The sequence below is a fragment of the Giraffa tippelskirchi genome, chromosome 1 (assembly GCF_054371585.1).
Source record: "Giraffa tippelskirchi isolate mGirTip1 chromosome 1, T2T-mGirTip1v1.2.pri, whole genome shotgun sequence".
NCBI lineage: Eukaryota > Metazoa > Chordata > Mammalia > Artiodactyla > Giraffidae > Giraffa > Giraffa tippelskirchi.
Window position 1 is genome coordinate 142,047,934 of NC_137275.1, and position 27,845 is coordinate 142,075,778.

Consider the following 27,845-nt stretch of genomic DNA (forward strand, 5'->3'; position numbering starts at 1 on the left):
CATCAAATTATAGTAACAGATTTCAGGGCAAGCCCTCCCAGAGGCAGCAAATGTTTGGGCTTGGTTTCCAGCTCTCTTGTGACTGTGTCTTTCTTTCTATTTCCAGGGAGTAGTATGGAAACCAGGGAGTCAAGCTGAGAGAAGCAAAAATGTTAAGAAACATTAATAACCCAGATGAGGGCAGTGGTGACGGACAACAGGGTGGATTCAGGGCACATATGGGTATATGACTTGGAGACCAACTGGATATAGGGGTGACAGATCCTCAGCAATGACCACGCGGTGGACGGCAGTGCCATAGTATTACCAACGCAGCAACTTACTAAGTGGAGAGGACGGAGCTCGGGATGGGGGGAGGTATGGGTTAGAAGACAACCAAGGGGGATAATTCAGTCTTTTTAAAAAGTTTTTTATTGGAGTATAGTTGCTTTTCCATGTTGTGTTAGTTTCTGCTGTACAGCGAAGTGCATGAGTTATACATATATTCCCCTCTTTTTTGGACGTCCTTCCCATTTAGGCTGACACGGAGGAGTGAGTTAAGAGCTACCAGTGCTGTACAGCAGGTTCTCATTAGTTGCCTGGTTTATGCAGAGTAGGGGATGTATGTCAGTCCCAACTTCCCAGTTCATCCCACTTCTCCTTTCCCACCTTGGTGTCCATACCTTTTTTCTCTATGTGTCTCTATTTCTGCTTTGCAAATAGGTTCATCTGTACCGTATTTCTAGAGTCCATATATGTATTAATATACAATATTATACACTTGATCTGATAACATACACTTGAATTACAAAGTGTGAGGTGTCTTTGGGACCCTGTCCTGAATCTGGGAGCCTGTGTGGATTTCAAGGGGGAGGACAGACCTGGGAAGTCCACAGATCAGGAGTGGCTGAGGTCATAGTCTTTGGAGATGAACCCTAATTCAGATCCCACAGGTCCCACAGGTCCCACTTATTAGCCAATGACCAGTATTTCTAAGCTTAAGTTCCATCAATTTAAACTGAGGAAGTGATCCTTATGTATGGTGGTGGTTTAGTTGCTCAGTCGTGTTCAACTCTTGCGACCCCATGGACTGTAGTCCACCAGGCTCCTCTATCCATGGGCTTTTCCAGGCAAGAATACTGGAGTGGATTGCCATTTCCTTCTCCAGGGGATCTTCCTGACCCAGGAATCGAACCCAGGTCTCCTGCATGGCAGGCAGATTCTTTACCGACTGAGCTATAAACAGGGTTAATTTATTTTTGGCACTTGGTAGGAACTCAAACACTGGGAGCTTATCAGCATTATTAAACAACAGTAAGGATAGAAGGTGAGAAGGTAGGTTGCAAAGCAAGGACAAGAGTTAACCTCACACAGGGAATAGAGGCCCCCACTTCAAGGACAACATCATGATGACAAACAGGGATGCAAGTAACTGGTGAAAGGGAGGGTGAAGGAAGATGACGTGATTGTGCCTAATAACATCTGTTTTCTTGTAAAGAGGCAACCGTTTCAACCAAGAGCGAAGGATATGAGCAGGAAACAGAGAACAGAAAGGTTTTAAAGTAACTGCTGACAGGAATGTGAGAAAGGGCTGAGCAAAGGTTTCCTGTATAATTCTTTATCATAAACCTCCATTTCTATTGGTAAGAACCCACCCCCCGCCCAAGAGGCCAAAGGACTAAGGAACTGACATCAGTACACATCTCAACCTCCCCAGGCTGACCTCCCAAGGGTGGGGAAGAACTTTGCAGTGTGACATGGCGGGGGAAGCCCAAGGCAGGGCTGTGTCTTTGGGAGAGGGAAATAAACTGACATAATCCCTTACCACTGTTACAGCGGGACTTTCCTGATGAGTAAGCCTGCATCACCAGCCAACGCTTATCCCAACCCCCAACCTCTCCCGACTCTATCAAGAAAAGAATTCTCTTAAGAGGGTGGACATCAGAACTCTTAGGAATCAATCCAGCACCCTCACTTAGCAGATGAGGACACTAAATGACACAGGAATTTGGGGGCAGAGCCAGGAAACAATTTTGGATGTCCTCACTTCCAAGCCAGGACTTCTACCGCATTCTTTTAGCAGAACCTAACCAGGGGCTGCAGGCCAGTGTGTTAACAGCATTTTGCAGAAAACACCTGGCATTAGGAATTACTTCCTGACTTTTTTTGATCTTAATTTTTTGGTCATACTTTTCTCATTGTTAAAAAAACAAACAAAAAACACCCCTTAAGAGGCCACTATTAGAAAGAATTTTATTCTTACCCTTATGGATGTTACCTAGCCTCACTTTGAGATATTTCTGGTAGAAACAGAAGCAATTTAAGAGATCCGACTAGTTTGCATTTTTTTTAAAACCTAATATAACATGGGCATCTTTCCAAACACTCTGCAGATCCAATTTTTCCTTTAATAAATGTGTAAGTTGAATTCCCTTCAATGATAATAATCAGGATTGATGGTGAAGAGGAGAAAGGTCATTTGTGGAAACTGCTAGAATCTCCTGCCCATGTGTGTCTTCCATGGCATGGATAGTTACTAGTTTGGGGTGAAAGGCCATATAATAAGCTCCTTCCAACCCCAAAGACAAATGAATTTGTAGAAGTATCTAACTGGTCCATAATGGCAGGGATGGGCAACAGAAGGAAAACAGGAAGAGACAACAAAATGCCTCATGCTTTGAAAAAAGCAGCTAGTGGGGAAACAGTGTTGCTTGCTCTGTAATGGCAAAAATCTCATCAGAGATCACCTCTACACTCCATTTATAATGTATCATTAAAGTCAGGCTTTAAAAGTGCAGTAGGATGTGAGGGATGGTTATGTCTTTACCTGCAAGTCTGAAAAGCAAAAACGAAACAAAAGCCAAGTAAACACATAGTCATGCCTCTAAATTTCTAAGTCTCATCTCAGAATTTGGTTAGTCTTATATGGAGCCATCACCAAACCTCAGGCAGGGAGGACCCAGCTCCATAGAAACACTATCACTGATCCTGCCGGGCTCAAAGGAGGGAAGCACTTCTATCAGTGCAGGGAGGGAAGCAGAACCAATGAACAAGCAAAGCCAGCTGTGTGTCCCAACTGCTTGCTGGGCGGTGGCAAATAGACATGGGAGAGCAGAAGGCATAAGGATGCAGGCAGGTGTGAAGCACAACAGAGAAACAATCTGAAAAGCCTAGTGAAAACTTGAGAGTAGCTGAGCTTTTAGACTGCTATCTCAGTTTCTTGAGCAAAGCCAGATTCTGGGGAGGGGAATGGACTAGGATTTCCTAGATCTTTTCTCTCCCTCACTCAGAGAGTCCTGCTTCCCCAGCAGTGATACTGTGAGAACCAGGTGTGCCTTCCTCAGACACAGACTTGTCCCACAGAAGTACCCCAGATTATAAATCTTGGGAGCGTCTCCCTTATAAGATCCTTTGAAAGTAGAAAGAGCCTCACAGCTTCTCTTAAGACAGATGAAAGGTCAGCCACATTCTCTCCACAGTTCATATGGACTGTTAAATGATGGTCAAGAAGCAGAGCAAGCCCCATGCTTAACCGTGTTTTATCCTGAATTGCCAAATGACTCATGGCTCTGCTAGTGGAGCCCTCCACCAAGCAGAAGAAAGGGATTAACCAAACCAGTACATCAGGAGGCCCAAGGCACTGAGGACATTTACTGTGGGTGAGCCTCTTACAGGTCCCTGGAATGAGTTACTATTTTTGCTTTGTGACGAATATTGCACATGTGAGCCAGGATGAGGGAAGAGTCACCGGGAAACCTGTCACCGTGTAACACACATGGGAAAATGACAAAAGGACTCCTCCTTTCAGCTTTAAGTGCTAGATCCACATCCATTTTCCTTTATACAGCAGCCCTAATCACACATGAATGACTACTTTCACTTTGTGCCTTAGCAAAGGTTATTTCCTTGCATGTCTGAGAAACAGAAGGGCTAAGAGGACACACCCCAAAATACTGGAACCACTCCTCTCCCCACTTGTCTGCTGTTCTGATTTCTCCAGGTCAGCCACACCCAGGATTCCCCTTTTCTCATGCCCAGGCTTTCAAGTTTTCACAGGCTGGAATGTAGCATGAGCAATCCCAAGGATTTTTAGAAGAGAATCATCTTATTTTCTTAAAAGAGCTTTCAGCCTGTCAGATACCTTTCAAGGATATTTTTCATTTTTAGCTTATAAAACTCAAAATGATTTTAAAAAACAACCATAAAAATCAAAGCTGCCTGTCACTCTTAAAGCTTAATGACCTCTGCACAGCATAGGTGAGAGGCCAGGTTGATGTCCTTTTTCCCCTATGCTAAGCATCGAGGGCAGAGAAAGCAAGAGGTTCCAGTTCTATCATCTATTAAAAAGAATAATCACACTCTTCCCTCTTGATTCTTTATCATGAATGTATGTCAGAGATTAAAACAATCCTTCTAGCCTTTGAAGACACTTTAGGATGAGGACATTGTTTCTTAGATGATGTACTGGCAAAATTATAGCATTAGGCAAATATGTGTTTCCAGATCAGTCCCTGGAGAAGAACCCATGGATCCTCCAAGGAAAAGGAGCTTATGTGATAGAATTCAACTTGTAATTCTGAAGAGAGGACCAAAGCCCACATGGGTGATATGATCTGCCTGAGGCCAAACAGAGCCAGGATGAATCCTTCTAGTCCAGTGCTCCTGCCCCCACAGCGCTAATCCACTGTGCAGCTTGGCGGGATGTTGCAATTCTACTCAACATGTTGAGGCTGTGGTTACAGCTATGGGCACTCAGTCTACAAACAGCACAGCCTCCAGCTCACCATTCATCCTGCTGACAGGAGTAAGTGGAGGTGCCTGCCTCAACACACCAGGATTTACTCTGTTAAAATAATAAAGTACTATCAATACAACACACAGAGGCCATTTCTCACAAGGCAAAAAGTTCTGATTCTCCCATCCTATAAGACATTCTCAAGCCTGGTTAACAGAAACCACACAGCTCAGCCAGCAGCAGTAATACTTATAAGATGCTCTCCAAGAACAATATAATGCAAGTCACATATGTAATTTAAAATTTTCTAGCAGTCACATCAAAAAAGTGTAAGAGAAATAGGTAAAATTAGCTTTAGTATCTTATGTAACTTAATATATAAAAAAATGTTAGTTATATAATCAATATAAAATTTAAGATTGCATTCTAAATCATTCTTAGGGGATTCTCCCTTTTAACAGAGCTTTTCTTGTCTTTACCAAGTGATGTTAACTAGTAGACATACTCCAGTCCAGACTCATAGTAAAGGCATTTATTGGGCAGGTAACATAAACTAGATTCCATTAAAGGCACTCACTAAGTTGAGAATACGGAGGCAGTTTAATGGACATGGCACATAGAAGCAAACAGATACCAGAAGATTTTAAGGTCACACAGCTAAGTGCCAAGACAGGAAGAAACCAGATCTGATGGCAACACTCTTTTCTATTCTCTTTGTGTCCCAAATGCTTTCTTGGGAGCCAGTATGTGAAACATCTACATTTACTACGTGAGAAAAAGATCTGGGAAATACAACAGTGTACAGTTACACCACTTAAGTAACAAATTAATCCCAGGCTTAGTCACCAAGCCAAACTTTTCTTTCCAGTATCACATATAATACTGTATAAATCCACATCATTCTAGAGTTTTGTGTATTGCATTATTAAAAAACCACATTACACCCATTTTCTTGTCATTACCCCCAAACATACGTCTTTGACAGCCACAGAGATTTTGATCAAGACGTGCCCTAAACACAGACTCCAGCCTCCCTCTCCCTTCGAACAATCATGTTCACTCCATCACTCAAGACACTACTGACTGAACAACCACAGGCCAGGTAGTGCGGTGGGTGTTGGGGATAAAGTGGCAAACAGGATATACGGGGTCTGTAACCGTCACACAGTTTACATTCTAGAGGGGAAATTGTAAAACATGTAGTGTCAGATGCAGAAAAATGACAGGAAAAATGAAAGGGGCAGGTAATGATTTTAGTCTATCCTCATTATTAGACTGAACCACACGAAACTGCTGATATTCAATCATTTCTAACTTGTAGAACAAGCAGTTGCACTTGGTTCAAGCTAGTAGCTTCATTTCATCAGGAAACATTCGAGAATGTTCCCAATGGACTAGAGATCATTTTAAATCCGTGAAAACAGAAGACACAGAATAGGACTGATTCAACTTTCCTCCTGTAACAGATGCAGTAGGAGGGGCACTGGGTATAGCGAGCCCATAACCAACAGACTGGAAGAGCAGGATGGACTGAGGTGGGTCTGGGTGACTGGATGGGGGACTCTGACAGGAAATACCGAGTGGTTTACTCTCTCTGGTACTTCTCCCCATCTCAAGTAGCAGAGTGCAGTTACCTGTCTCCACTGAGTGCATTCCGGGAGGCGGTTACTCCCACCAGGAATAGGAGGTGAAGGCAGTGCATGGATGGGATCCCTAGGAGACCATCCACTTTCTCTCGTCATTCTTCACCTACTTCTAAATGCAAAGCCCAGGATGTTGGCAGTCCATTCTTGCTTAATATTTTAGTAAAAGAACATTATATATTCCTTGTGCAATTCAGTTCAGTTCAGTTGCTCAGTCGTGTCCGACTCTTTGCGACCCCATGAATCTCAGCACGCCAGGCCTCCCTGTCCATCACCAACTCCCGGAGTCTACCCAAACCCATGTCCATTGAGTCCGTGATGCCATCCAACCATCTCATCCTCTGTCATCCCCTTCTCCTCCTGCCCCCAATCCTTCCCAGCATCAGGGTCTTTTCCAGTGAGTCAACTCTTCGCATCAGGTGGCCAAAGTATTGGAGTTTCAGCTTCAACATCAGGCCTTCCAATGAACACCCAGGACTAATCTCCTTTAGGATGGACTGGTTGGATCTCCTTGCAGTCCAAGGGACTCTCAAGAGTCTTCTCCAACACCACAGTTCAAAAGCATCAATTCTTCGGCACTCAGCTTTCTTCACCGTCCAACTCTCACATCCATACATGACCACTGGAAAAACCATAGCCTTGACTAGATGGACCTTTGTTGGCAAAGGAATGTCTCTGCTTTTAAATATGCTATCTAGGTTGGTCATAACCTTCCTTCCAAGGAGTAAGCGTCTTTTAATTTCATGGCTGCCATCACCATCTGCAGTGATTTTGGCGCCCAAAAAAATAAAGTCTGACACTGTTTCCACTGTTTTCCCATCTATTTCCCACGAAGTGATGGGACCACATGCCATGATCTTAGTTTTCTTGGCAATTAAGTAACAAAAAAAATCACTAGTTCATGAACAAACTGTTGATCTTAACATCAGAAAAAGACAACCAGACATTACGTGCCTCCTGATATGACGCAGAAAGATTCTTGCCAAGAATTCGAACCTGGTTCTGATCAGGCCTCCAGAATTAAGCACTGTTTTATAAGGTAAATGCAGGGGACAGAGGAAGACACTAAATGACACTTGAGGGTGCAATCAGTAAAATCTAGCATATGGGGAAGACTAAAGGACAAAAAAACGGAAAAACAGGCTTCTTTGGATCTTCATTTGAACAAATTAACTATAAAAATGTTTGTGAGACAACAGGGAAACACATATTGCCTAGACACCTAATTCGAAAGAAATATGAAGTAATCTGTTTTTTACAGAATTCTTAGCTTTTAAAGTTACAAACTGATAAATGTTGAAGCTGGGAATTAGGAACTTGAGAGTTCATGAGGATTATTCTGTTTTGTTTCTGTAGGCCTGTGCCGCCTCTCCCCCAAGTCCCCACCCTATCCACTGGGGCTGGGAATGATCTTACAGGAGCCTGAGGCATTTTAGGTGACTGCTCACCTGTCAATGAACTGATCAATAATGATGATATCGCCAGGCTGAATCTCTTCCTTCAAGGAACCGCAAGCTGTTGTCACTATGACATGTGTACAACCCTCCTCCTTCAGAGCCCAGATGTTCGCCTGATAGTTGACTTTTGAAGGCATGATGGTATGTTGCCTCCCATGCCTAAGGAAAGAGAGTAAACACGGTAGAGGAGTGAGCAGGGCATTTTAACACTCCTGGAAAAGAAAACTCATTTACAGTAGTCCCTTCCAGCCCTTTTCCACCAAAGTGCTTTCCTTGGCAGAGGAAGAACGCAAACAGGTCAGGCAATTACCGGCCTACTTTAACTATAAACCATAAAGTGCATTTGGTTTTAAAGTGCAGACTCACTTTACTCTCCATATTGACTTTCCTATTGAGAGTAGGTAACAGCTAACTTAGAATTCACTCCCCGGGAAGACATACCATGTCTATCCTGTGGGGCACCAATACCCCAGAATCCAAGGCATCTGGTCTCCCCTAAGCCATAACACAGAAAATAAGAGGTGCCAATGAAGAAACACACAGACAGAGATAGAAACTCAACTTTCCAGTTTAATCTGTCTATTCTTTTCTGCTCGATCACCCAAATAAACTTAAATTTTGAAACATTTAAAATACTAGATTTCCCAGTTGTTTGACATCAGCAGGTATGGTCCAAGAATGGGTCACCTCACACATCACCACTGTTATGGGCTGAATTATGTCCCCTCCAAATTCTTAGGCTGAAGTCCTAACCCCCAGTACATCGAGCATGACTGTATTTGGAGACAGGCTCTTTAATGAGGTAATTAAGTTAAAATGAGGTCATCAGGGTGGGTCCTAATCCAACACAAATGGTGTCCTTATAAAAGGAAATCTGGACAGACACACACAGAGAAGAACATGTGAAGATTCCGGGAGAAGACAGTCCTCTACAAGACAAGGAGAGGGCCCTGGAACAGACCCTTCCCTCCTAACCTCAGAAGGAACCAACCCTGCTGATCCCCTGGTCTTGGACCTCTGGCCTCCAGAACTGTGAGGAAACAAATTCCCGTTTCACTCAGCCTATGGCTTCTGATTGTGGCAGCCCCAGCAAACTTCATACAGCCACTAATGATTTCCTGTCACACTTCACACAAAATCCAGACACCTGACCATGGCCCTCAGGTCATCTGGGCGCAGCCCGCAAATGGCCGCTTCAGCCCTGGCCTTTCTCCCGCCCCTGCTCTGCTTGGCCTCGCTGGCCTGGCTGCTCAGCTATGCTCACTCCTGCTCAGGGTTGGCCCACACATCACCTCCCCAGAGGTGTGCTTTCCATGACCACGGAATCTACAACACATCACTACCCCGACCTTATTTTTCTTCCTGGCACCAACTGGCCACTCAGACTATATATTTCCTTCTCAACACCCATCTTTCCGCTAGCATCAGTGCTGAGAGGGTGAGGCCCTTATCTGTCTTCTCTGCTGGTACCTAGAACTGGACTTGCCATGTGAGTAGTTCATTCGTTGGACAAAAAACTGAGTACTCACACACACATTCTCCGCCCCCCCCATATCCACCCACACCCACCCAACCCAGTGTGCCAGTAAACAGCCAGTGAAGGAAACACAATTTCTAAAATTATTTTTTAAAAATTCACACATTAGAGGGTATATTTACAAGCAGTATTTCAGAGTTAGAATTATCCTGAGCTGCTTGAAAAACTACAGACATCACGGGGAACATTCGACTACAGCAAGGCTAAGTGTCAGGAGACCAGTAGTCTTCACACATAATAATGCAATAAGCAGGCTCTCAAGGAAGTAACTGACACACAAAAATCTGACTTTGTACCATAATGATTTAAAGCTTGGGCTTTAAAGTAAAACTGCCTGGGTTTAAATCCTAGCTCTGCCACTTACTAGCTGTGTGACCTCAAAGTCACTCAGCTCTCTCAGCCCCGATTTTTTTTGCGGGGGGGGATTTGTTAAAATAGATAATAAAAACCGGTACCACAGGGTTGTTACTCAGTATCTCTTATATCATTCCATATTTATATTTTGAAATAACTTTATCTCTTCTGATCACTAACAACAGAATTAAGACTATCAAAATAATTTGTACGTAACTGCAGATAAGCATAGCATATCAGGGTTTTTACCCCAAGGTCAAAAATGGCCTCTCAGAAGGTGGAAGTCCATGAATGCCCAGAAAGTACAGCAGCCCCTCCTTATCCACAGGAAATGCATTACAAGACCCCCTGTGGCTGCTGAAAATGCAGGTAGTACTGACTTCCATATATGCAGTTTTTTCCTACAACAGGTGGATACACTGGATAAAGGGTGATTCCTGGTCCAAGCAGACGGAGCAGGATGGCACAGAAATTAGAACTTACGAATTATTTCTAGATTTTCCATTTAATATTTTTGGACCACAGTTGACTATGGGTAACCGAAATCTCCAGTGAGAGTGGACTACTACTGCACATGCATTTTTCTAAGGCGGGTCTCCAAATCTCTGATTAGATTTTCAACAGAAGTTCAAACATCAAAAGGAGTTATGAACCACTACGTAGAGTGATTCACAATCCGACACACTTCAGTTCAGTTGGTAGGAGTATAAAACCTTCACCATGGGGCTACAACACCAACCACTTTCTCTTAAGAGTCTGGAAGAAATTAAGTGTTTCTCCAGCAATGACCACAGATTAACAAGAAGGTTGCCTGAAACCAACCCTGTGCGACCATCTAAAACTAAAGTTTAGCTTCACTGGTTTCAGCAAAGCCACTTCCGTTTCGAAAATGCAGTGCAGCACAGACCTTAGGGTGGTCTTCATTTTCATGCTCTGAATAATTCCTTCCTTCTTGACTGTGGGTGGACCTGAGATGCTTCTAACCAACAGAACACAGCACACAGGAGCTGGAAGTCACTCCTATGATCAGGCCCCTCCTTCCAGCATGTACTAGAGACTTCCCACTGGCTTTGCAGAAGCAAGTTTCTGTCTCCTGAAATGGCCATGGGGAGGGCCACAACGCAGGGAACATGGACAGCCTCTAGGAGTGACAGCCTCAGTCCTTCAACCCTGAGGAACTGAGTTCTGCCGATTACTATGTGAGCTTGAACATGGACCTGGAGCTCCGGATAAGAACAAGCACTTAAATATACCCATATGACCTTGTGTGACCCTGAAGAGGACACAGATGAGCTGCTGGCCACACTCTGGTTACTTGGAAACTGTGGGATAATGTACGCTGTTTTAGGCTGCTAAATCTGTGGTCGCTTGTTATGCAGCAATAGAAAGCTAATATATGCAGTCTCACTAATTTCTAACTATGAAAAATGACTTGTTCCTTTCTCTACGGAAGAGCATGAGCCTTGTCAAGGGAACAAGGGTATAGACACCATAGAGAACTCAACTTCAGGGACCTGAAACCCCCTCCCAAAAATCCAGAACTATTATTAAACAAGGGGTCACGAATAAAACAGTTTTTCTTGATCTTGATAAAAGACAAAAAAGAACAGAAGAAAACATTTCCTCTTGCTGCTAGAACTGAAAGCAGAGCTTCAAGTTTAGTCAAATCATCGCATCAGTCATTAGATTCTTCTAAGCATTTTCCCAACCTAAGGGGGCATGGGCAAGATCTTTAATCTCCAAAGTCAGTAAAACCTACCCCCAAACCATAAGCTATAAAGATGACTCAGATGCTATGGCTCCACCAACACATTAAAAACTCATACCTGCATCAATACTCTTTTCAGAATTTAAGTTAAATTTAAACTGTCCTTTAGTAGTTACATTCAAAAGATTGAAATACCTTACCTTGCAAGGAGGACGCAATCAACATTCTTTATCTTCCCCAAAACTAAGGCATCAGAAGGCTGCACATAATGAAAAATGGTTACAAGTCATTGATTTGAAAATACATAGAACCACCAAAAAAAGCTGCCATTTCAACTGCTCAACTACAGTAGGATTCATAGAAACTTGAGGTCTGAAGGTATATTTTAAAGACGTAGAAGAGTCTAGATTTGACAGTTCAGCTTAATCACTCAGTACTTACTGAGCCCTCTCTACCAGCACAGAGACATGTATGACTTAGAAGGGTGCGTGGGTAGAGACCATTTAGTAAGATCTATTTGTAGCAAGCACCCCTGGGGACTCTGATGCCAGACTGATCATACACAGGTGTGTCAAGGGTATTTGCCAGGTTCAAGAACAGGTGTGAGAGTGAAATGCAAAAGGAGTAGGAGGCCACTCTCAGGGAATTTATGAACTCAGCACTGGAACCATTCCCGATACAGGTCTGAGAACCTAGGATGTTAAGAAAATATGTCAGTGAGTTGACAGCAGGACTTGGGAGGATGAGAGATCAAATCTAAGGACCTGGCTGAAAAGGATTTTGGTTGGGATTGCCAGATGCAGGGATCTTTGTAGGAGGATCAGAGGAACCACAGGTTTGAAAGTACCCCTATGGAATTAGGAGAAGACAGACACCCTCCCCCTGGCTGGATGATGCATGGTCTGGGAAAACTAAACAGCCTCCTTTTAATAGACAAGGAGGAATGTTTTACTTCCAATTTAGTTCTGCAGTTGTGTTCTCAGTCCCCCCCAAATCCCCCCTTGAGCCAGGGTTTACTAAGAAAAGACCATTTGATATTTCCTTCCGTTTGTTAAAGACTGTGGCATGACCGATAGGCCCCAAATTAGAAGCTGATTTGAATGCACTGATTTGGTGGGTACAGTTCCTGTGTTTGAAATGAGCATCTGGCTTCTAGGGATATAATTAAGAAATTATTTGTATGTATTTAAAAGCCATGTTCTAGGTAGTCAAGTACAAGGCATCCTTAGGGACACTGTCTCAGTTGGCAGAACTCCTGGCCCCTCTCTGCCTGGGGCAGGCAGCCCTGTGTGGCCAAGACAAAAGCAATTAAAATTTTTTTTTGTAACTTAAAAAAATCAAGCTAGCAAGGAAAAAGAAAAAAGCTATGTCTCCACAAACTGGATACCTTGCCAAATGGAGTATCCACATATTTTTCGGTTCTTCCCTCTAAGATTTCTGGATCATCCAGGCCTGTTCCACCAATTATTCCAATCTAAAGGAGACAATAAAAAGATATCACATTTGATCATTTTTCAGTAGAAACAAATTCATTATTTTAAGTAAATTCATTTATCCATACTTATATGCTCTTCTCCATTCCTGCTAAGCCCTAAATTATTTTTAAGAATCTGAGCATTACTGAAAAGCAGTCATTCAACAAATATTCGAAAGCCTTTTGTATTCGAGAAATAACCAACGCATGAGTCACCTTTTTGGGCTAAGTCACATTTTTGCTGAGTGTTTGAATAACAAATTAGCTTAGAAAAGTACTTCAACTAGTTTAAGTTATAAAACCAAACATAAAGATATGTAAATATGGTTGGAGAAAATACTTTCTAACCAATTTTATTATCTTTATTGAATGCATAATGGAATAAATGTTCAAAAGACAACTAGGATAGAAAATAGTATTTCCATTTGGTAAGGATTTCTCATTACCCCACTTGTAAAGAAATGAGAAATTTTCTTTCCTATGCCACTAAAATCAGAGCTGTAAGGGGTCACAGAGGAATACGGAAAAGCATTTAAAGTTAGCCTCATGTATATTTATGAAATCCAACCATCATCCATATATATGTAAATATAAGTAATTCAAAGGCTGTAGTCCCAAATTACTTTTAAGTGCTATATTGCATTTTCCAGAGATTAACTTTATTGTGCTTATCCTCAGGGATTAATGTGAATTAAAAAAACCTGATATTACCCTCTAGAGTTAATCTGATTTGATGATTAAGACACATGAACAAAAACAATTACAAAGATAACGGATTAACTGTAAACTAAAAATTAAATAACTAAATCATTAGCAAGGTTTCCCTGGGCTGATACTTCCTAAAGGAAAAATATGAAATTGTCAGCAATATGCTACAGAGATGACTCATTACTACAAACCTAATGAAAAGTCACCTGAGCATTTTTTTTCAATGAACAGCTTTAAATCTATTGTCACTTGAGTAAAATTTCTATTCAACGTAAGAAAGTAGCTCCTTGAGAAAAAAATTTTCAAAGTTAAGAATTAACTGAATATCCAAATTAAATAATTTTCAGATCATGTTACACAAGTTGATTTATACTAATATGTGGGAAAGCATTTACCTCACTAGCTCTATTTCCTAGAAAAAGACATCAGCACAGTAAGAAAAAGCACAATTGAGTAAGATTTTTACAAAGAACTTTAAAATTTTTACAAAATCAGGTTATATGACGGTACTTTGAAAGCATTCCCACATCAGGTGGCTAAACTAGTTTTTGAGGTTGCTGCCACCTTGTGGCACATTGTTGAAACCACAACAGGTTAAATAATGTATAGCAATTCAACATTTTCTGCTTTGTTAATAATAGGTAAAGACTAACCAGTCCAATATTGCAGTTTTCAAATCAATGGAAGTGTTCATTCACTTAGGTCAGTGGGTTTAAATCATTCCAGTTCAGTAGAAAATTTTAAAATCACACAGTTTTATGAAATCCTAACCCTTCCTCCAGCTGGCATCTCCATTTTATCATCTTATGTACTGCCAAAGCATCACAGATTATAGCTGGGATGGGTAGGGGATGTAATGAACTTTCCAGCCCATGTCATCACCTAGACCACCAAACTCAGTTGAAGACTCTGAAATCACTCTCAGCCTACTTTGGGGGATTCTGCTACGGACAGAAACTTTGGGTGGATTTTTGGGTTTCTTTTTAATTTTTTAAAAAATACTACCACTTTGACTTCGCTGTTTCCTTGGGCCAAGGCATCTCCCATTCTGGATTTAACAGTGGACTCACACTCATATATACAAAACAAACCTGAGTTGGTTGTGAAACCACTCTTTAGGCAAGCTAGCCCAGCACCACAGCAGTGAATAAGAAATGCCAGCCGGGGTCTTGCTCAAGTTCAGTGCCCTGGGGCCCACCCTCAGCTGCCCCAAGCTTCAGCCCATACCACTCTGGCTGCACAGTGACCATGCACTAGGTAGCTATTAACTCAGCCCTGGTGAGCAAGATTTAGTTGTTCAATTGCAAAGTCATGTCCAAATATTTGCAACACCATGAACTATAGCACACCAGGCTCGCTCCTCTGTCCTCCACTGTCTCCTGGAGTTGGCTCAAATTCATGTTCATTGACTTGATGATGCCATCCAACCATCTCATCCTCTGTCACCCCTTTCTCCTCCTGCCATCAATCTTTCCCAGCATCAGGGTGTTTTCCAGTGAGTCAGCTCTTCGCATCTGGTGGCCAAAGTATTGGAGCATCAGCATCAGTCCTTCCAGTGAATATTTAGTGTTGATTTCCTTTAGGATTGACTGGTTTGATCTCCTAGCAGTCTACTCTCAAGTCTTCCCCAGCATAATTTGAAAGCATCAATTCTTCGAAGCTCAGTCTTTTATGGATTGTCATATCTGTACATGACTACTGGAGAAGCTATAGCTTTGACTATACAGACCTTTGTCAGCAAAGTGATGTCTTTGCTTTTTAATATGCTGTCTAGGTTGGTCATAGCTTTCCTTCCAAGGAACAAACGTCTTTTAATTTCATTTATTTTAGTACTGGGTGTGAAAATAAGAGCTGTTACAACTCAGAAAGGCCAGGATATGGTCTCTAGTACTGGAATGATCTGCAGAAGAGCCCGTCCAGTCAAAATGGCTTCAGTGGTTTATGAAAACCCACTCTCTTATAAGGGATACAGAACAAGTGTAGCAACTCAGCCAAACAGGGGAACAGAATCACTCTTTTTCTTGCTGCATATGGAGGCCCGCAGTGAAAAGATGTGGCAAAGTCGCCACCTGCTGGTTCCATGGTAAGGTAAAGTACAACTAAGGGATGAAACGCCCAAGCACCAGTGGCATAATTCTGTCATTCCCCAGCTCATTTCAGTTCAGTCATGTCCTGTCCGACTCTTAGCGACCCCATGGACTGCAGTATGCCAGGCTTCCCTGCCCGTCACCAGCTCCCGGAACTTACTCAAATTCATGTCCAGTGAGTCGGTGATGCCATGCAACCATCTCATCCTCTGTTGTCCCCTTCTCCCACCTTCAACTTTTCCCAACATCAGGGTCTTTTCAAATGAGTCGGTTCTTCACATCAGGTGGCCAAAGTATTGGACTGTCAGCTTAAGCATTAGTCCTTCCAATGAATATTCAGGACTGATTTCCTTTAGTATTGACTGGTTGGATCTCCTTGCAGTCCAAAGGACTCTCAAGAGTCTTCTCCAACACCACAGCTCAAAAGCATCAATTTTTCTGCATTCAGCATTCTTCATAGTCCAACTCTCACATCCAAATATGACTACTGAAAAAACTATGGCTTTGACTAGATGGACCTTTGTTGGTAAATGTCTCTGCTGTTTAATATGCTGTGTAGGTTGGTCATAACTTTCCTTCCAAGGAGTAAGCGTCTTTTAATTTCATGGCTGCGGTCACCATCTTCAGTGACTTTGGAGCCCCCAAAATTAAAGTCTGCCACTGTTTCCCCATCTATTTGCCATGAAGTGATGGGACTGGATACCACGATCTTAGTTTTCTGAATATTGAGCTTTAAGCCCACTTTTTCACTCTCCTCTTTCACTTTCATCAAGAGGCCCTTTAGTTCTTCTTCGCTTTCTGCCATTAGGGTGGTGTCATCTGCGTATCTGAGGTTATTGATATTTCTCCTGGCAATCTTGATTCCAGCTTGTGCTTCATCCAGTCTAGCATTTCTCATGATGTACTCTGCATATGAGTTAAATAAGCAGGGTGACAATATACAGCCTTGACGTACTCCTTTTCCTATTTGGAACCAGTCTTGTTCCACGTCCAGTTCTAACTGTTGCTTCTTGACCTGCATACAGATTTCTCAGGAGGAAGGTCAGGTGGTCTGGTATTCCTATCTCTTTCAGAATTTTCCACAGTTTGTTGTGATCCACACAGTCAAAGGCTTTGGCATAGTCAATAAAGCAAACAGATGTTTTTCTGGAACTCTCTCGCTTTTTCGAAGACCCAGGGGATGCTGGCAATCTGATCTCTGGTTCCTCTGCCTTTTCTAAATCCAGCTTGAACATCTGGAAGTTCACAGTTCACGTACCATGCATGGCTTGGAGAATTTTTAGTATTACTTTGCTAGCATGTGAGATGAGTGCAATTGTGCAGTAGTTTGAGCATTCTTTGGCATTGCCTTTCTTTGGGATTGGAATCAAAACTGACCTTTTCCAGTCCTGTGGCCACTGCTGAGTTTTCCAAATTTGCTAGCATATTGAGTGCAGCACTTTCACAGCATCATCTTTTAGTATTTGAAATAGCTCAACTGGAATTCCATCACCTCCACTAGCTTTGTTCATGGTGATGCTTCCTAAAGCCCACTTGACTTCACATTCTAGGATGTCTGGCTCTAGGTGAGTGATCACACCATTGTGGTTATCTGGGTCATGAAGATCTTTTTTGTATAGTTCTTCTGTGTATTCTTGCCACCTCTTCTTAATATCTTCTGCTTCTGTTAGGTCCATACCGTTTCTGTCTTTTATTGTGCCCTTCTTTGCATGAAATCTTCCCTTGGTATCTCTCATTTTCTTGAAGAAATCTCTATCTTTCCCATTCTATTGTTTTCCTCTATTTCTTTGCACTGATCACTGAGCAAGGCTTTCTTATCTTTCCTTGCTATTCTTTGGAGCTCTGCATTCACATGGGTATATCTTTCCTTTGTTTCTTTGCCTTTCGCTTCTTTTCTTTTCTCAGCTGTTTGTAAGGCCTTGTCAGACAACCATTTTGCCTTTGTGCATTTCTTTTTTTGTGTGGATGATCTTGATCACCGCCTCCTGTACAGTGTCACAAACCTCCATCCATAGTTCTTCAGGCACTCTGTCTATCAGATCTAATCCCTTGAATCTATTTGTCACTCCCACTGTATAATCGTAAGGGATTTGATTTAGCTCATACCTGAATAGTCTAGTGGTTTTGCCTACTTTCTTCAATTTCAGTCTGAATTTGGCAAGAAGGAGTTCATGATCTGAGCCACAGTCAGCTCCTCGTCTTATTTTTTGCTGACTGTATAAAGCTTCTCCATTTTTGGCTGCAAAGAATATAATCAATCTGATTTCAGTATTGACCATCTGGTGAGGTCCATGTGTAGATTCTTCTCTTGTGTTGTTGGAAGACGGTGTTTGTCATTCCCCTCCAGTCTCTAAATTCAAATGGTCAATGCAGTATCTGCCTTGATAAAGGAACTGTCTCTTCTCATTTACACATCATAGGCACTGTGCTAAGTGCTTCAGTGGCCTTACTTCATTTACTTTCCACAGTCATCCTGTAAAATAGGCCCTATAGTGTTAATACCCATTTTACAAAACCGGAAAGAAAAACACAAAAATTAAGAAATTTTTCCAAAGAGCAAATTATAAAGAGCAAAGCTGGGTTAGGAACCCAGGTTTTCATACTCAACCACTATGATGTATTTACCTCCCAATATACCCTGGAATCCATAATAACACCCTACCCTATTAGAACCGATGCAATGAACACGAACTTGGGCAAACTCTGGGAGATGGTAAGGGACAGGGAGACCTGGTGTGCTGCAGTCCATGCGGTGGCAAAGAGTTGGACATAACTGTGACTGAACAACAACAACAATTAGAACCTTGTCTTCATGTTAGGAGGAAACTGATGCCCAGTTCAAGTTCTGGACCATGGTCACAGAACAAGCATGGAAATGCAACTCTGGGCACCTGAGTGAACCACCTCAGAATGGAGGGGGCAGTCCAACCACCGCCTCATGCATATTTATCAGGTCTTCAAGGTATTGCATGTATCCAAGCAACCCTAGAATGCTCAGGAGAAGCATTCAAGGTCTGAGATGGAATTTCTTGGCCAATTCTGCCCAGCCAGGACTTCTTCACTACACAAGATAAAGTTCGGAAATAAGAATCCCCTAGTCATTTAAAGCCACTGCTATCTAAATGTTGGCTTACCTGGCAAGAATGGTTACTTCCAATGATGCCAGAAGGATTCATGCTAACCCCTACTTCCCCTGGTACTGGCAACTGATTTCACATACCTTACTTGGTTTCAACAACCACTCACCATCACTTTGAAGCCTGGAAATATTACATGGAGGAACCTAGAACTCCATGAAGGCACTCTCAAAAATACCATAACCCTGAGCAGGTGAGACTAGCCCCTGCCAGGGAGATGGGCTGCCTCTGAGTTCTTCAAGCCCATGATGAGGTAAGAGCTAAAGCTCCAGCTGGCAGCAACCCCTGCTCTGAGCATTGCAGTCCTTCAGCTCTGGTCACCACTGACAGGTCTGAAAGTACAGCAGACAAAAGTCCTCCTTTTAATGGGCTGACCTTGCTGTGAGGCCTTCTAGCCAGAGTCTTGCAAAATCTTGGAAGGTCAGCTGTATGGGGAGCCTGTCCAGAATCTTCAACCATGGTGAGAGCTAGTGGTTCCATCTCTGACAGGAGGCCCTTCTCTGTAAGCCACCCTAGTAGGTGAATGGTTATGAATGCCATTGTGTCTTACAAATCCATATGTTGAAATTCTAACTCCTAATCCCTCAGAAATTGACTATTTAAAAAATTTCTGAAGTACAGTTATTCTACAATATTAGTTTCAGGTGTATAGCATTGTTGTTGTCCAGTCACTAAGTCATGCCTGACTCTTTGCAACCCCACGGACTCCAGCACTCCAGGCTTTCCTGTCCTTCACTATTGCCTGAAGTTTGCTCAGATTCACGTCCACTGAGTTAGTGATGCTCTCTAACCATGTCATCCTCTGCCGCCTCCCTCTCCTTTTGTGTTCAGTCTTTTCCAGCATCCGGGTCTTTTCCAATGAGTTGGCTGTTCACATCAGGTGACCAAAGTGTTGGAGTTCCAGCTAAGTGATTCAATTTTTTTAATGATACTCCATTCAGTTATTACAAAATACTGGCTATATTTTCCTGTGTTGTATATCCTTGTTGGTTTTTAATTTTATACATAGTAGTCTGTATCTCTTAATTCTATACCCCTATCTTACCCCACCCCCTTCCTTCTCCCCACTGGTAACCACTAGCTTGTTCTCTGTTGTTTTGTTATAGACATTTGTTCATAGATTCCACATAAAAGTGATAAAGAGTATTTGTCTTTCTCTGAGTTATTTCACTAAGCCTAATACTTTCTAGGTCCATCAACACTGTTGCAAATGGCAGAATTTCATTCTTTTTTATGGCTAATATTCTATTGTGCATATATATACATACACACACACACACACCCCACTTCTTTATCCATTCATCTGTTGACGAGCACTTAGGTTGCTGCCATCAACATGTTATTTGTAGACCCTTTATTTATCTATTTTTGGTGGTTTGAGTCTTCATTTCTGCATGTGGGCTTTTCTCTAGCTGCAGTGAGCAGGGGCTACTACTTTGTGCTGTGGTTCATGGACTTTCACTGCAGTAGCTTCTCTTGTTGGGGAGCATGGGCTCTAGGTATGAAGGCTCAGCATCATGGCTCTCGAGCTCCAGAGCGCAGGCTCAGCAGTTGTGGTGCAGGTGCTTAGTTGATGCACATGGGGAATCTCCCCAAACCAGGGATCAAACCCATGTCCCCTGCACTGGCAGGCAGGTTCTTAACCACGGGCCCACCAGGGAAGTCCTGTCGGCTTTTTGATGATAGCCATTTTGACAGGTATGAAGTGATCTCATTGTGGTTTTGATTTGTATTTCTTTGATGATTAGTGACATTGAGCAGAATTTGACTATTTTTGGAGAATGGGTCTTTGAACAAGTAATTAACATTAACTGAGGTCTCGGGGTGGGGTGCTAATCCAAAATAACTGCAGGTTCAGAACATCACAGTTTTAATTTAACCCACCTCTCCTTGCAAAGTCAAGGTATTATTCTAATGGGTCAAAGTGTTAGTCACTCAGTCATGTCCAACTCTTTGTGACACCATGGACTATATAGCCTGCCATGCTCCTCTGTCCATGGAATTTTCCAGGCAAGGGTACTGGAGTGGGTTGCCATTCCCTTCTCCAGGGGATCTTCCCAACCCAGAGATCGAACCTGGGTCTCCTGCATTGCAGGCAGATTCTTAGCCACCAGGTAAGCCCAGTCTTTCTTTAATCTGTACAACTATGAGAATCAAGTGAAATAATGCATTTATATCCATGACTGTTTCTATACACCTTCTCACCTCCAGCAAAAGTAAAATAAAAAAAGCCTTCCTTAACAACAACAAGCCCCTTATCTCTGTCTTTCTCTGCTACTCAGAACATAACCCTGGCTGTGTTGTCTCCTCACCAGGTGGTCTCTGCCTCAGGGACTTACCCCAGGGGTCCCCAACCAAGTATGGAGGCTCTCCTGGGAGGTACCTGGGAACCCATGGGGACATTTCTGGCTGTCACCATGACTGGGGGGAGTGCTACCAGCATTTTGTGGGGAGAAGGGACCCAGGATGTGTTTGTTTTATGTCCAACAATGCTCAGGACAGTTCTACTAAGGGAGGAACCGTCCTGTCCTTGGGTCTCTAGGCAAAAAACAAAAGCTTACTGTCCTTTGGTTTCCAGTTGGGGTCTGTGGGTTGTCCATGAGTTTTTTAAGGTCACTCAAGGACTTTTCAGTGTAAGGTCCACACTCAGCCAGCAAAAAGGAGAGCTGCAAAGGACTGTTCTCCAGTCTACACTCTATAACTTGCCCATCATCCCCCTTAATACCAATTTGTTTACAGCCCACTACCCATCTATGACGGAGAAGGCAATGGCACCCCACTCCAGTACTCTTGCCTGGAAAATCCCATGGACGGAGGAGCCTGGTAGGCTGCAGTTCATGGGGTCGCGAAGAGTCAGACATGACTGAGCGTCTTCACTTTCACTTTTCACTTTCATGCATTGGAGGAGGAAATGGCAACCCACTCCAGTGTTCTTGCCTGGAGAATCCCAGGGACGGGGGAGCCTGGTGGGCTGCCGTCTATGGGGTCACACAGAGTCAGACACGACTGAAGCAACTTAGCTTACCCAACTATGATGGGACCACATCCCCTCCTTGTCATAGCAATCATGTAAACAAGATTGATTTTTAATCTCTCAGAGTAAAAGCTGGGCAGCTGCCTGAGGGAGCCATGGCCCATTAAAGGAGCTCCCCAGAATGGCAAAGACTGGTTCAAACCCTCTGTGTGGTTAAGCGTGCCACCTGCCCATGCCTGTTGCTGTAGGATATGGTATCTCTGAGGTCCTCTCAGACAATCGCTGCTATTAATTCCATGGGAGAGTGTCCAGAAGGCACTTAGGAGGTTGCTTGCTTATGGACACACTTTATACCCCCTCTTCCTTAAAGCTGCATGACCTTTGTCAACAGAGTAAAACAGGGTACAGGGAAGACACATGTCAGAGTTCAGAAAATGGCTCACAGCATCTAACTGGTGGAATGTCTACATCAGATCAATCACTGTCTAGGTCCAACTGTGTAATTCTGGACTCTTTAGGTGACCTTTCTGGGCCTCTGAAAAAAGAGGTATGTATGGGTATATGGTCTTAAGGAACACTCTAGCTCTACATTTTATGATCTGGGGCTAGGATATGGTTTTCATTAGCTTATTTTGCTCAGGACATTAGCATCTCATGTTCTTTACATAGGATGTTGCCTCAACAGTCTGGCAGAAATGGTGTAGGAATGAAAGAATTGCAACAGCAAAGTTTTCACCTGTTCTGACTCCAAAGAGAAATCAGCAGGCAGGCCCAACACTATATGTACCTATTAATTTTATATTCAGCAGCTGGCCAAGAACAAATATACATCATTCAATATTTATATCAGAGTTCTAATCACAGTGCCCATTGTGCACTTAAATGCACTGCACTAATTTTACAGGGAAACTGTGTGGTAGGGAGAATGCCAAACAAGGTTAAAGTGAGGCTGTTTTAAGTATCACTCGTCTCTATTTTTAACATCACTTTAAGTGTATTCCTGTAAGGGAAAGGCAACAGTTTCTTGCTTGCCCACTGAAAGCTGCAACCTAACATATGTTAATTTTTGGAAAAAAGATAATCAAAATTAATCTCAACTCCCTCACTTGGAAGCGCTACCACTGAATAAGTTTCAGCCATGTGGTAAAAGACGATACAAGTCTAATGTCCCAGCAAACCCTACAGTAAGGTTCCCATTTTACTGAAATGAAAAACAGCTTCATAAAAATTCTGCTTTGTTCTCTATGACTGATACGGAAGAGGCATTCTACAAATACTTGTTTAATGCAAGATTCTTTTCAAAATGGAAAAAGGAATTTAGTATCTTAAGTGTGACTGCAACTCTGCCCACCCCACCCCCTTTTCATCTAGTGTCTGATAGCTGCAAGGGCCTACTAAGGTAATCACTTTGACTGAGTACACACTGACCACAGATTTGCTTTCTCCAGGAGTAACTGAAAACTGATTCCACAATCGTGGACCTTCCTATCTCATCAGCCAAGAATGTCTAAAGCCAGACAAGTTAACTGACCTCTTAGCTGGTCAGGCCTGAAAGTGATGTTAACTTTGATCATTAATTTATTTCTGTGGACTGTAATTCTACATTCTTTCCCCACCCAGGACCAACAGGAGGAAGTGCTTAAAAGCCCCAGGGAAACCCGTTGCAAATCTCGGAACTAGGGCCTTCCTCTGGCCAAAGCTCCCACAGCACAATAATCCCTTATACGGAGACCCCTGAGGACCGAGAGCCCAAGGAAACTGATCTCCACCTTTCAAGGCTGCCCACAAAGCAGTTTGGGCTTCCGTGGTGGCTCAATGGTGTAAGAATTCGCTGCCAAGCAGGAGTCGGGGGTTTGATCCCTGGGTCGGGAAGATCCCATGGAGAAGGAAATGGCAACCTACTCCAGTATTCTTGCCTGGGAAATCCCACGGACAGAGGAGCCTGGTGGGCTACAGTCCATGGGGTCCCAAGGAGTCCCACACGACTTAGCGACTGAACAACAACAAAGCAGTTTAAAGCCAGAGGCCTCCAAACAGGGAGCGGCCCAGTACTCCTATATTCCATTTCGGTGCTGTAAAAAACTCGCAAGAGTCCCCAAAGCAGGGAAGGCCTACGTTTAGAACAAAAAAAGCCGGAAGCTCGCAAAAGAGCAAGCATGTGGTCTTCCCACGTGGGCCGCGGGGCAGAGGGCCAAGTCAGGGCGGAAGCGTTTAAGTCGGGCAGGGTTCCGGGCTCGAGGAGACCCTCAGGGGTTGTAGGCGCCCACCTACGTGGCATACCCAGCCCCAGACTCTCATCTGCCTAGAAAGGTGCTTGCAGTACCGATTCGCGGCCCCTCTCCGAAGGGCGTGCCTTCGCCCTGCGTGAGCAGCTGAGACCAAAGGCTGGGCAATGGCAAACTCCGCGGTGGTTTCCTGTCCCTCGCTCGCCGCCCCGGGCTAAACAGCCGCAGACCCTCCCCGCCACGGTGGGGGCGCACTGCCTAGGCGCACGGCCCAGAGGCGTTGTCCCCCCGGACCGGAAAGAGAGCGTACAGGTCAGGGAGGATCGCAGCAGCCAGGACGACTAATCTCACCTTCACGGCAGCGGGAGTGGCACCTGAGGCCATGTCTGGCGAGGAAGGAGCAGCGGCCACGCTCGGGATGGAGGCGGGGAGCAGAGAAGCAGCGCGGGTGCAGGCGCGCGCCGCGGGTCTGAGCAGGGAGGTCCCGGGGTCGGCGGTGGCTCCTCCTCTTCCTCCCGGGGACAGCTGGATTGGCTGCTGGCGTGGGCTCTCCCCCGCCACCCCCCTCAATTCTAGGTGCCCGCCTCCCGCCTCTTGCAGGCCTTTTCGGTTCTCCGTTGATTCCCGCCCCCTCCCCACCCCACCCCGAGTTGTAGCTAACGGGTTCATGATAGTGATAATAATGGGGACCGTTGATTGGTAGCTTATGCTGTTCCAGACTTTGTGCTTTGCACTTTCATCGGCTCTGTTAACTTTCGCAAGAACCCGACAAGGAAGAGCAGCGCTTCTGACTCCGTCTCGTATGCGCGGCAGGCTCGGCCTCATCTGTAGAGCCAGGCCCATCTTGCTCCAGAAGTTCTCGCGGGGGAGGGAGGGGGAATCGTGGCGATGAGGGGACAGGCTCTTCGCTGAGGCTGCCTCCAACTGCGAATGCTGAGGCTGCCTCCAACTGCGAATGCGGGGCGGGGTGCGGTTGACTCGTCTCATCCCCGCGACTCAACCGGGGTTTGCTCCTTTCTGTTAAGTCGTTGGAGACGGAGCAGAGGTGGGGTTGGCCCAAGCCTCTGGGATGACAGAAAGAAAATTGAGTAACGTGCTGCTGGATAATGATAACCTTTCTGACCTACAAACTCTGGCTATGGGGCAGATTTTCCAGGGGATAAAACATTCCCTAACTTCCAGCCTGGGTCCACAGGGCCGGGGCCAACTTCAACCCTAACCACCCCGATCAAAGTCCAATTCAACTAGATTCAAAATCTGGATTCCTGTCTTCATCAGCACCCCCCTCCCCCGCCCCCGCCCCACCCCCCCACACGTTGCACTCCATTGGTATAATCCAATTTAAACTCCCTGGATGGAATGAATTCTCTTCAACAAAATGCTGGGTGACAGTGATGTTCTGATAGAAATATTGCAAACATTTTACTCTGGGGGTGGGAGAATGGCTGTGGAGGGGTGAACTTCCTTTTTTCCCTTCAGCAGTAAAACACTGAAACCCCACACAAGTATAATTTCATTCAGACATAACTGGGTGCTTCCCATATCCTGTTTACTTAAAACAGTAAAAATTTTCACTCATCATTTGCTCAAGATTTAAATTTTCTTGCAATGTAAAGTTTTCTGTTTCTTTTAAATTATAAAATGAAATGGCAAAGTGGAAGACTGGAGTGCTCCTTTGAAAGGGCAGGAGGCTGGGAGTTCCTCCTGAATGTGGTTTCCTAGGAGCTAGTGTGCTGATTGTCCTGTTGACAGCTCACTACTCAGAGGGGAACCATTGCAGGGACACAGAGACCTTGGATTATATGGTGCTTCACAGTTAGGGAATCTTGACCAACTTAGGTGCTTTGATGTAAGATATCTACCACCAGAGTCTGAACCCTTATCAATAAAAAACAATAAAACACAGTTATAGCCCTTAGGCAAGAGGTCTGCAAACCTTGCCTACTAAGAGGCAAAAACTAAGGAGTGTGTAAAGTTAAAAAACACAGACCATATCTAATTGAATGAGCCTGGCTGTATTCCAGTACAACCTTATGGACACTTAAATTTGAATTGCATATACTTTTCACCTGTGACAAAATATTCTTTAGATATTTTCCCAATTACTTAATATTGTAAAAATTATCCTTACTTTGAAGCTATGCAAAAAAATAGTTCTTGGTGCCGCTGTGGAGAGCTTGTCCTGTTGCTGATAGCCCACTATTCATAGGGGAAAAACACAGACAACATCTAATTGAATGAGCTTCTCCCCTCCCAGAAGCAGATGACCTTTGGGCTGACTTGTCAGACAATGCTTTGATAGGCAGGCAGTAATCTTTTTGGCTTATTTCCATGTTTGGATAATTTTTTTTCTTAACAAGCCCCAGAATCAAGGTATCAAAATTTCTGATAGTCAGTGGTCTCTCCCTTTAGGATTGGTATAAAGAATCTGGAACAAGATAGCAGGAGTCTTAAGGGACTGTCTATAACCTTATCTTGCCCTGCTGTTCTTGCCCTGTAAATTCCCTCTGTTTATCTGTATCTTGTCTTTCTGAAGACAATTCTAAAAAAGTACCCAGGCCACCTTACAACAGTTCTGATTAAGGTACTATATAGATATTTCAGTGGTTTAGTTGCTAAGTAGTATCTGACTCTTTTGCGGTGGACTGTAGCCCACCAGGCTTCTCTGTCCGTAGGATTTCCCAGGCAAGATTACTGGAGTGTGTTGCTATTTCCTCCTCCAGGGGATTTTCCCTACTCAGGGATTGAACCAGAGTCTCCTGCATTGCAGGCAGATTCTTTTACTGCTGAGCCACCAGGGAAGCCCCAGCAACCCCATATTTAATAAAAATGGAGTGTCCAGCAATAACATGTAACTTGTATCTTTGATTGAGGGAGGAATCACATGATTTGAAATGAGATAATAAGGGTCAGTTTTGACCATCTGTTTTGAACTTGGTGTGCTCCAGATACTGGGAGATTCCCCTATTTAATCGTCTTATTTCATCCAATCAATTTCTACTTCTTTAGTTTTCTCCATTACTTATTTCTACTGTGAGTTCATTTCACCCTAAAATACCTAGAAATAGCTTCCATTCAAGTCATCTTGTCTCTTCTTCCATGTTCACTTCAAATTGTGCCTGTCCTTTCATTTCTGGAGATCCCACCAAAGGTGGATGGTTATCTATTATTTGGATTTATTGAAGGAAAATCTCAACCACTCTCCCTAGAGGAATGCTGCACATGAGGAATGTATTCTGGTTAACAGAATGGCTATCCATCCTGGAATTCCAAAATCCTCACATCCTCGAGGTAGTTATTATTGTTTCTATTGTAAGAAAAGGAATATCAATATGAATTCCTAAAGCCTATTCACTTCCCCTGGTGAAGCAAAGAGTGTTCAATCTTGTTATAAAGAGACAGGGAACAGACTTAGAGAATGAACTTATGGTTACCAGGGGGGAAAGGTGGGGGAGAGTGGGAGTTTGGGATTGACATGTGCACTCTACTGTATTTAAAATAGATAACTAAAAAGGACCTACTTTAAAAATAAATACATTTTAAACAAGATAAAAATGACATTACATGGAAATGCTTGAAAATAAAAATATGTGTCATAGAGTATCTATGTAACTAAATTGTTCTCTATATCTCCTCCTTATTGTGAAACATAGGCATCATGAATTCTCAAAAAAAAAAAAAAAGAAAGAAAGAAAGAAAAGAGAAAGAGACATGGGCATTTCTGTGCTCTGGAAGAAAAAGAACCAGAATGTTTTAAGTGCTCAACTATATTTTAACATACAGTTGCGATGTAATATGCTCTGTTCAGTAAGTCAGTATCTAAGCGA

General features: G+C 43.5%; 1 protein-coding gene and 1 long non-coding RNA gene across 3 annotated transcripts in view; one reads left to right on the top strand and one right to left on the bottom strand.

Annotated features, from left to right (window-relative positions):
- MTAP (methylthioadenosine phosphorylase) overlaps nucleotides 1-27,713 on the bottom strand; it is a 46,964-nt gene extending 19,251 nt beyond the window's left edge. Inside the window, exons 1-4 of one of the 2 annotated variants that reach the window (XM_081569437.1) lie at nucleotides 24,370-27,713; nucleotides 12,801-12,887; nucleotides 11,614-11,672; nucleotides 7,806-7,973 (exon numbers count right to left, since the gene is read on the bottom strand). In XM_081569437.1, coding sequence (XP_081425563.1) covers nucleotides 7,806-7,973; nucleotides 11,614-11,672; nucleotides 12,801-12,887; nucleotides 24,370-25,005 — 950 coding nt within the window. In that variant the 5' untranslated portion in view covers nucleotides 25,006-27,713. Of the gene's footprint in view, nucleotides 1-7,805; nucleotides 7,974-11,613; nucleotides 11,673-12,800; nucleotides 12,888-18,344; nucleotides 18,642-24,369 lie in introns of those variants that run through there. The other variant, XM_081569446.1, reaches the window with a different exon arrangement.
- The window catches only part of LOC145538067 (uncharacterized), a 139,779-nt gene continuing 130,612 nt past the window's right edge, over nucleotides 18,679-27,845 (top strand). Inside the window, exons 1-2 of the long non-coding RNA XR_014076623.1 lie at nucleotides 18,679-19,072; nucleotides 19,651-19,727. This is a non-coding gene — a long non-coding RNA (uncharacterized LOC145538067). The remainder of the gene's footprint in view (nucleotides 19,073-19,650; nucleotides 19,728-27,845) is intronic.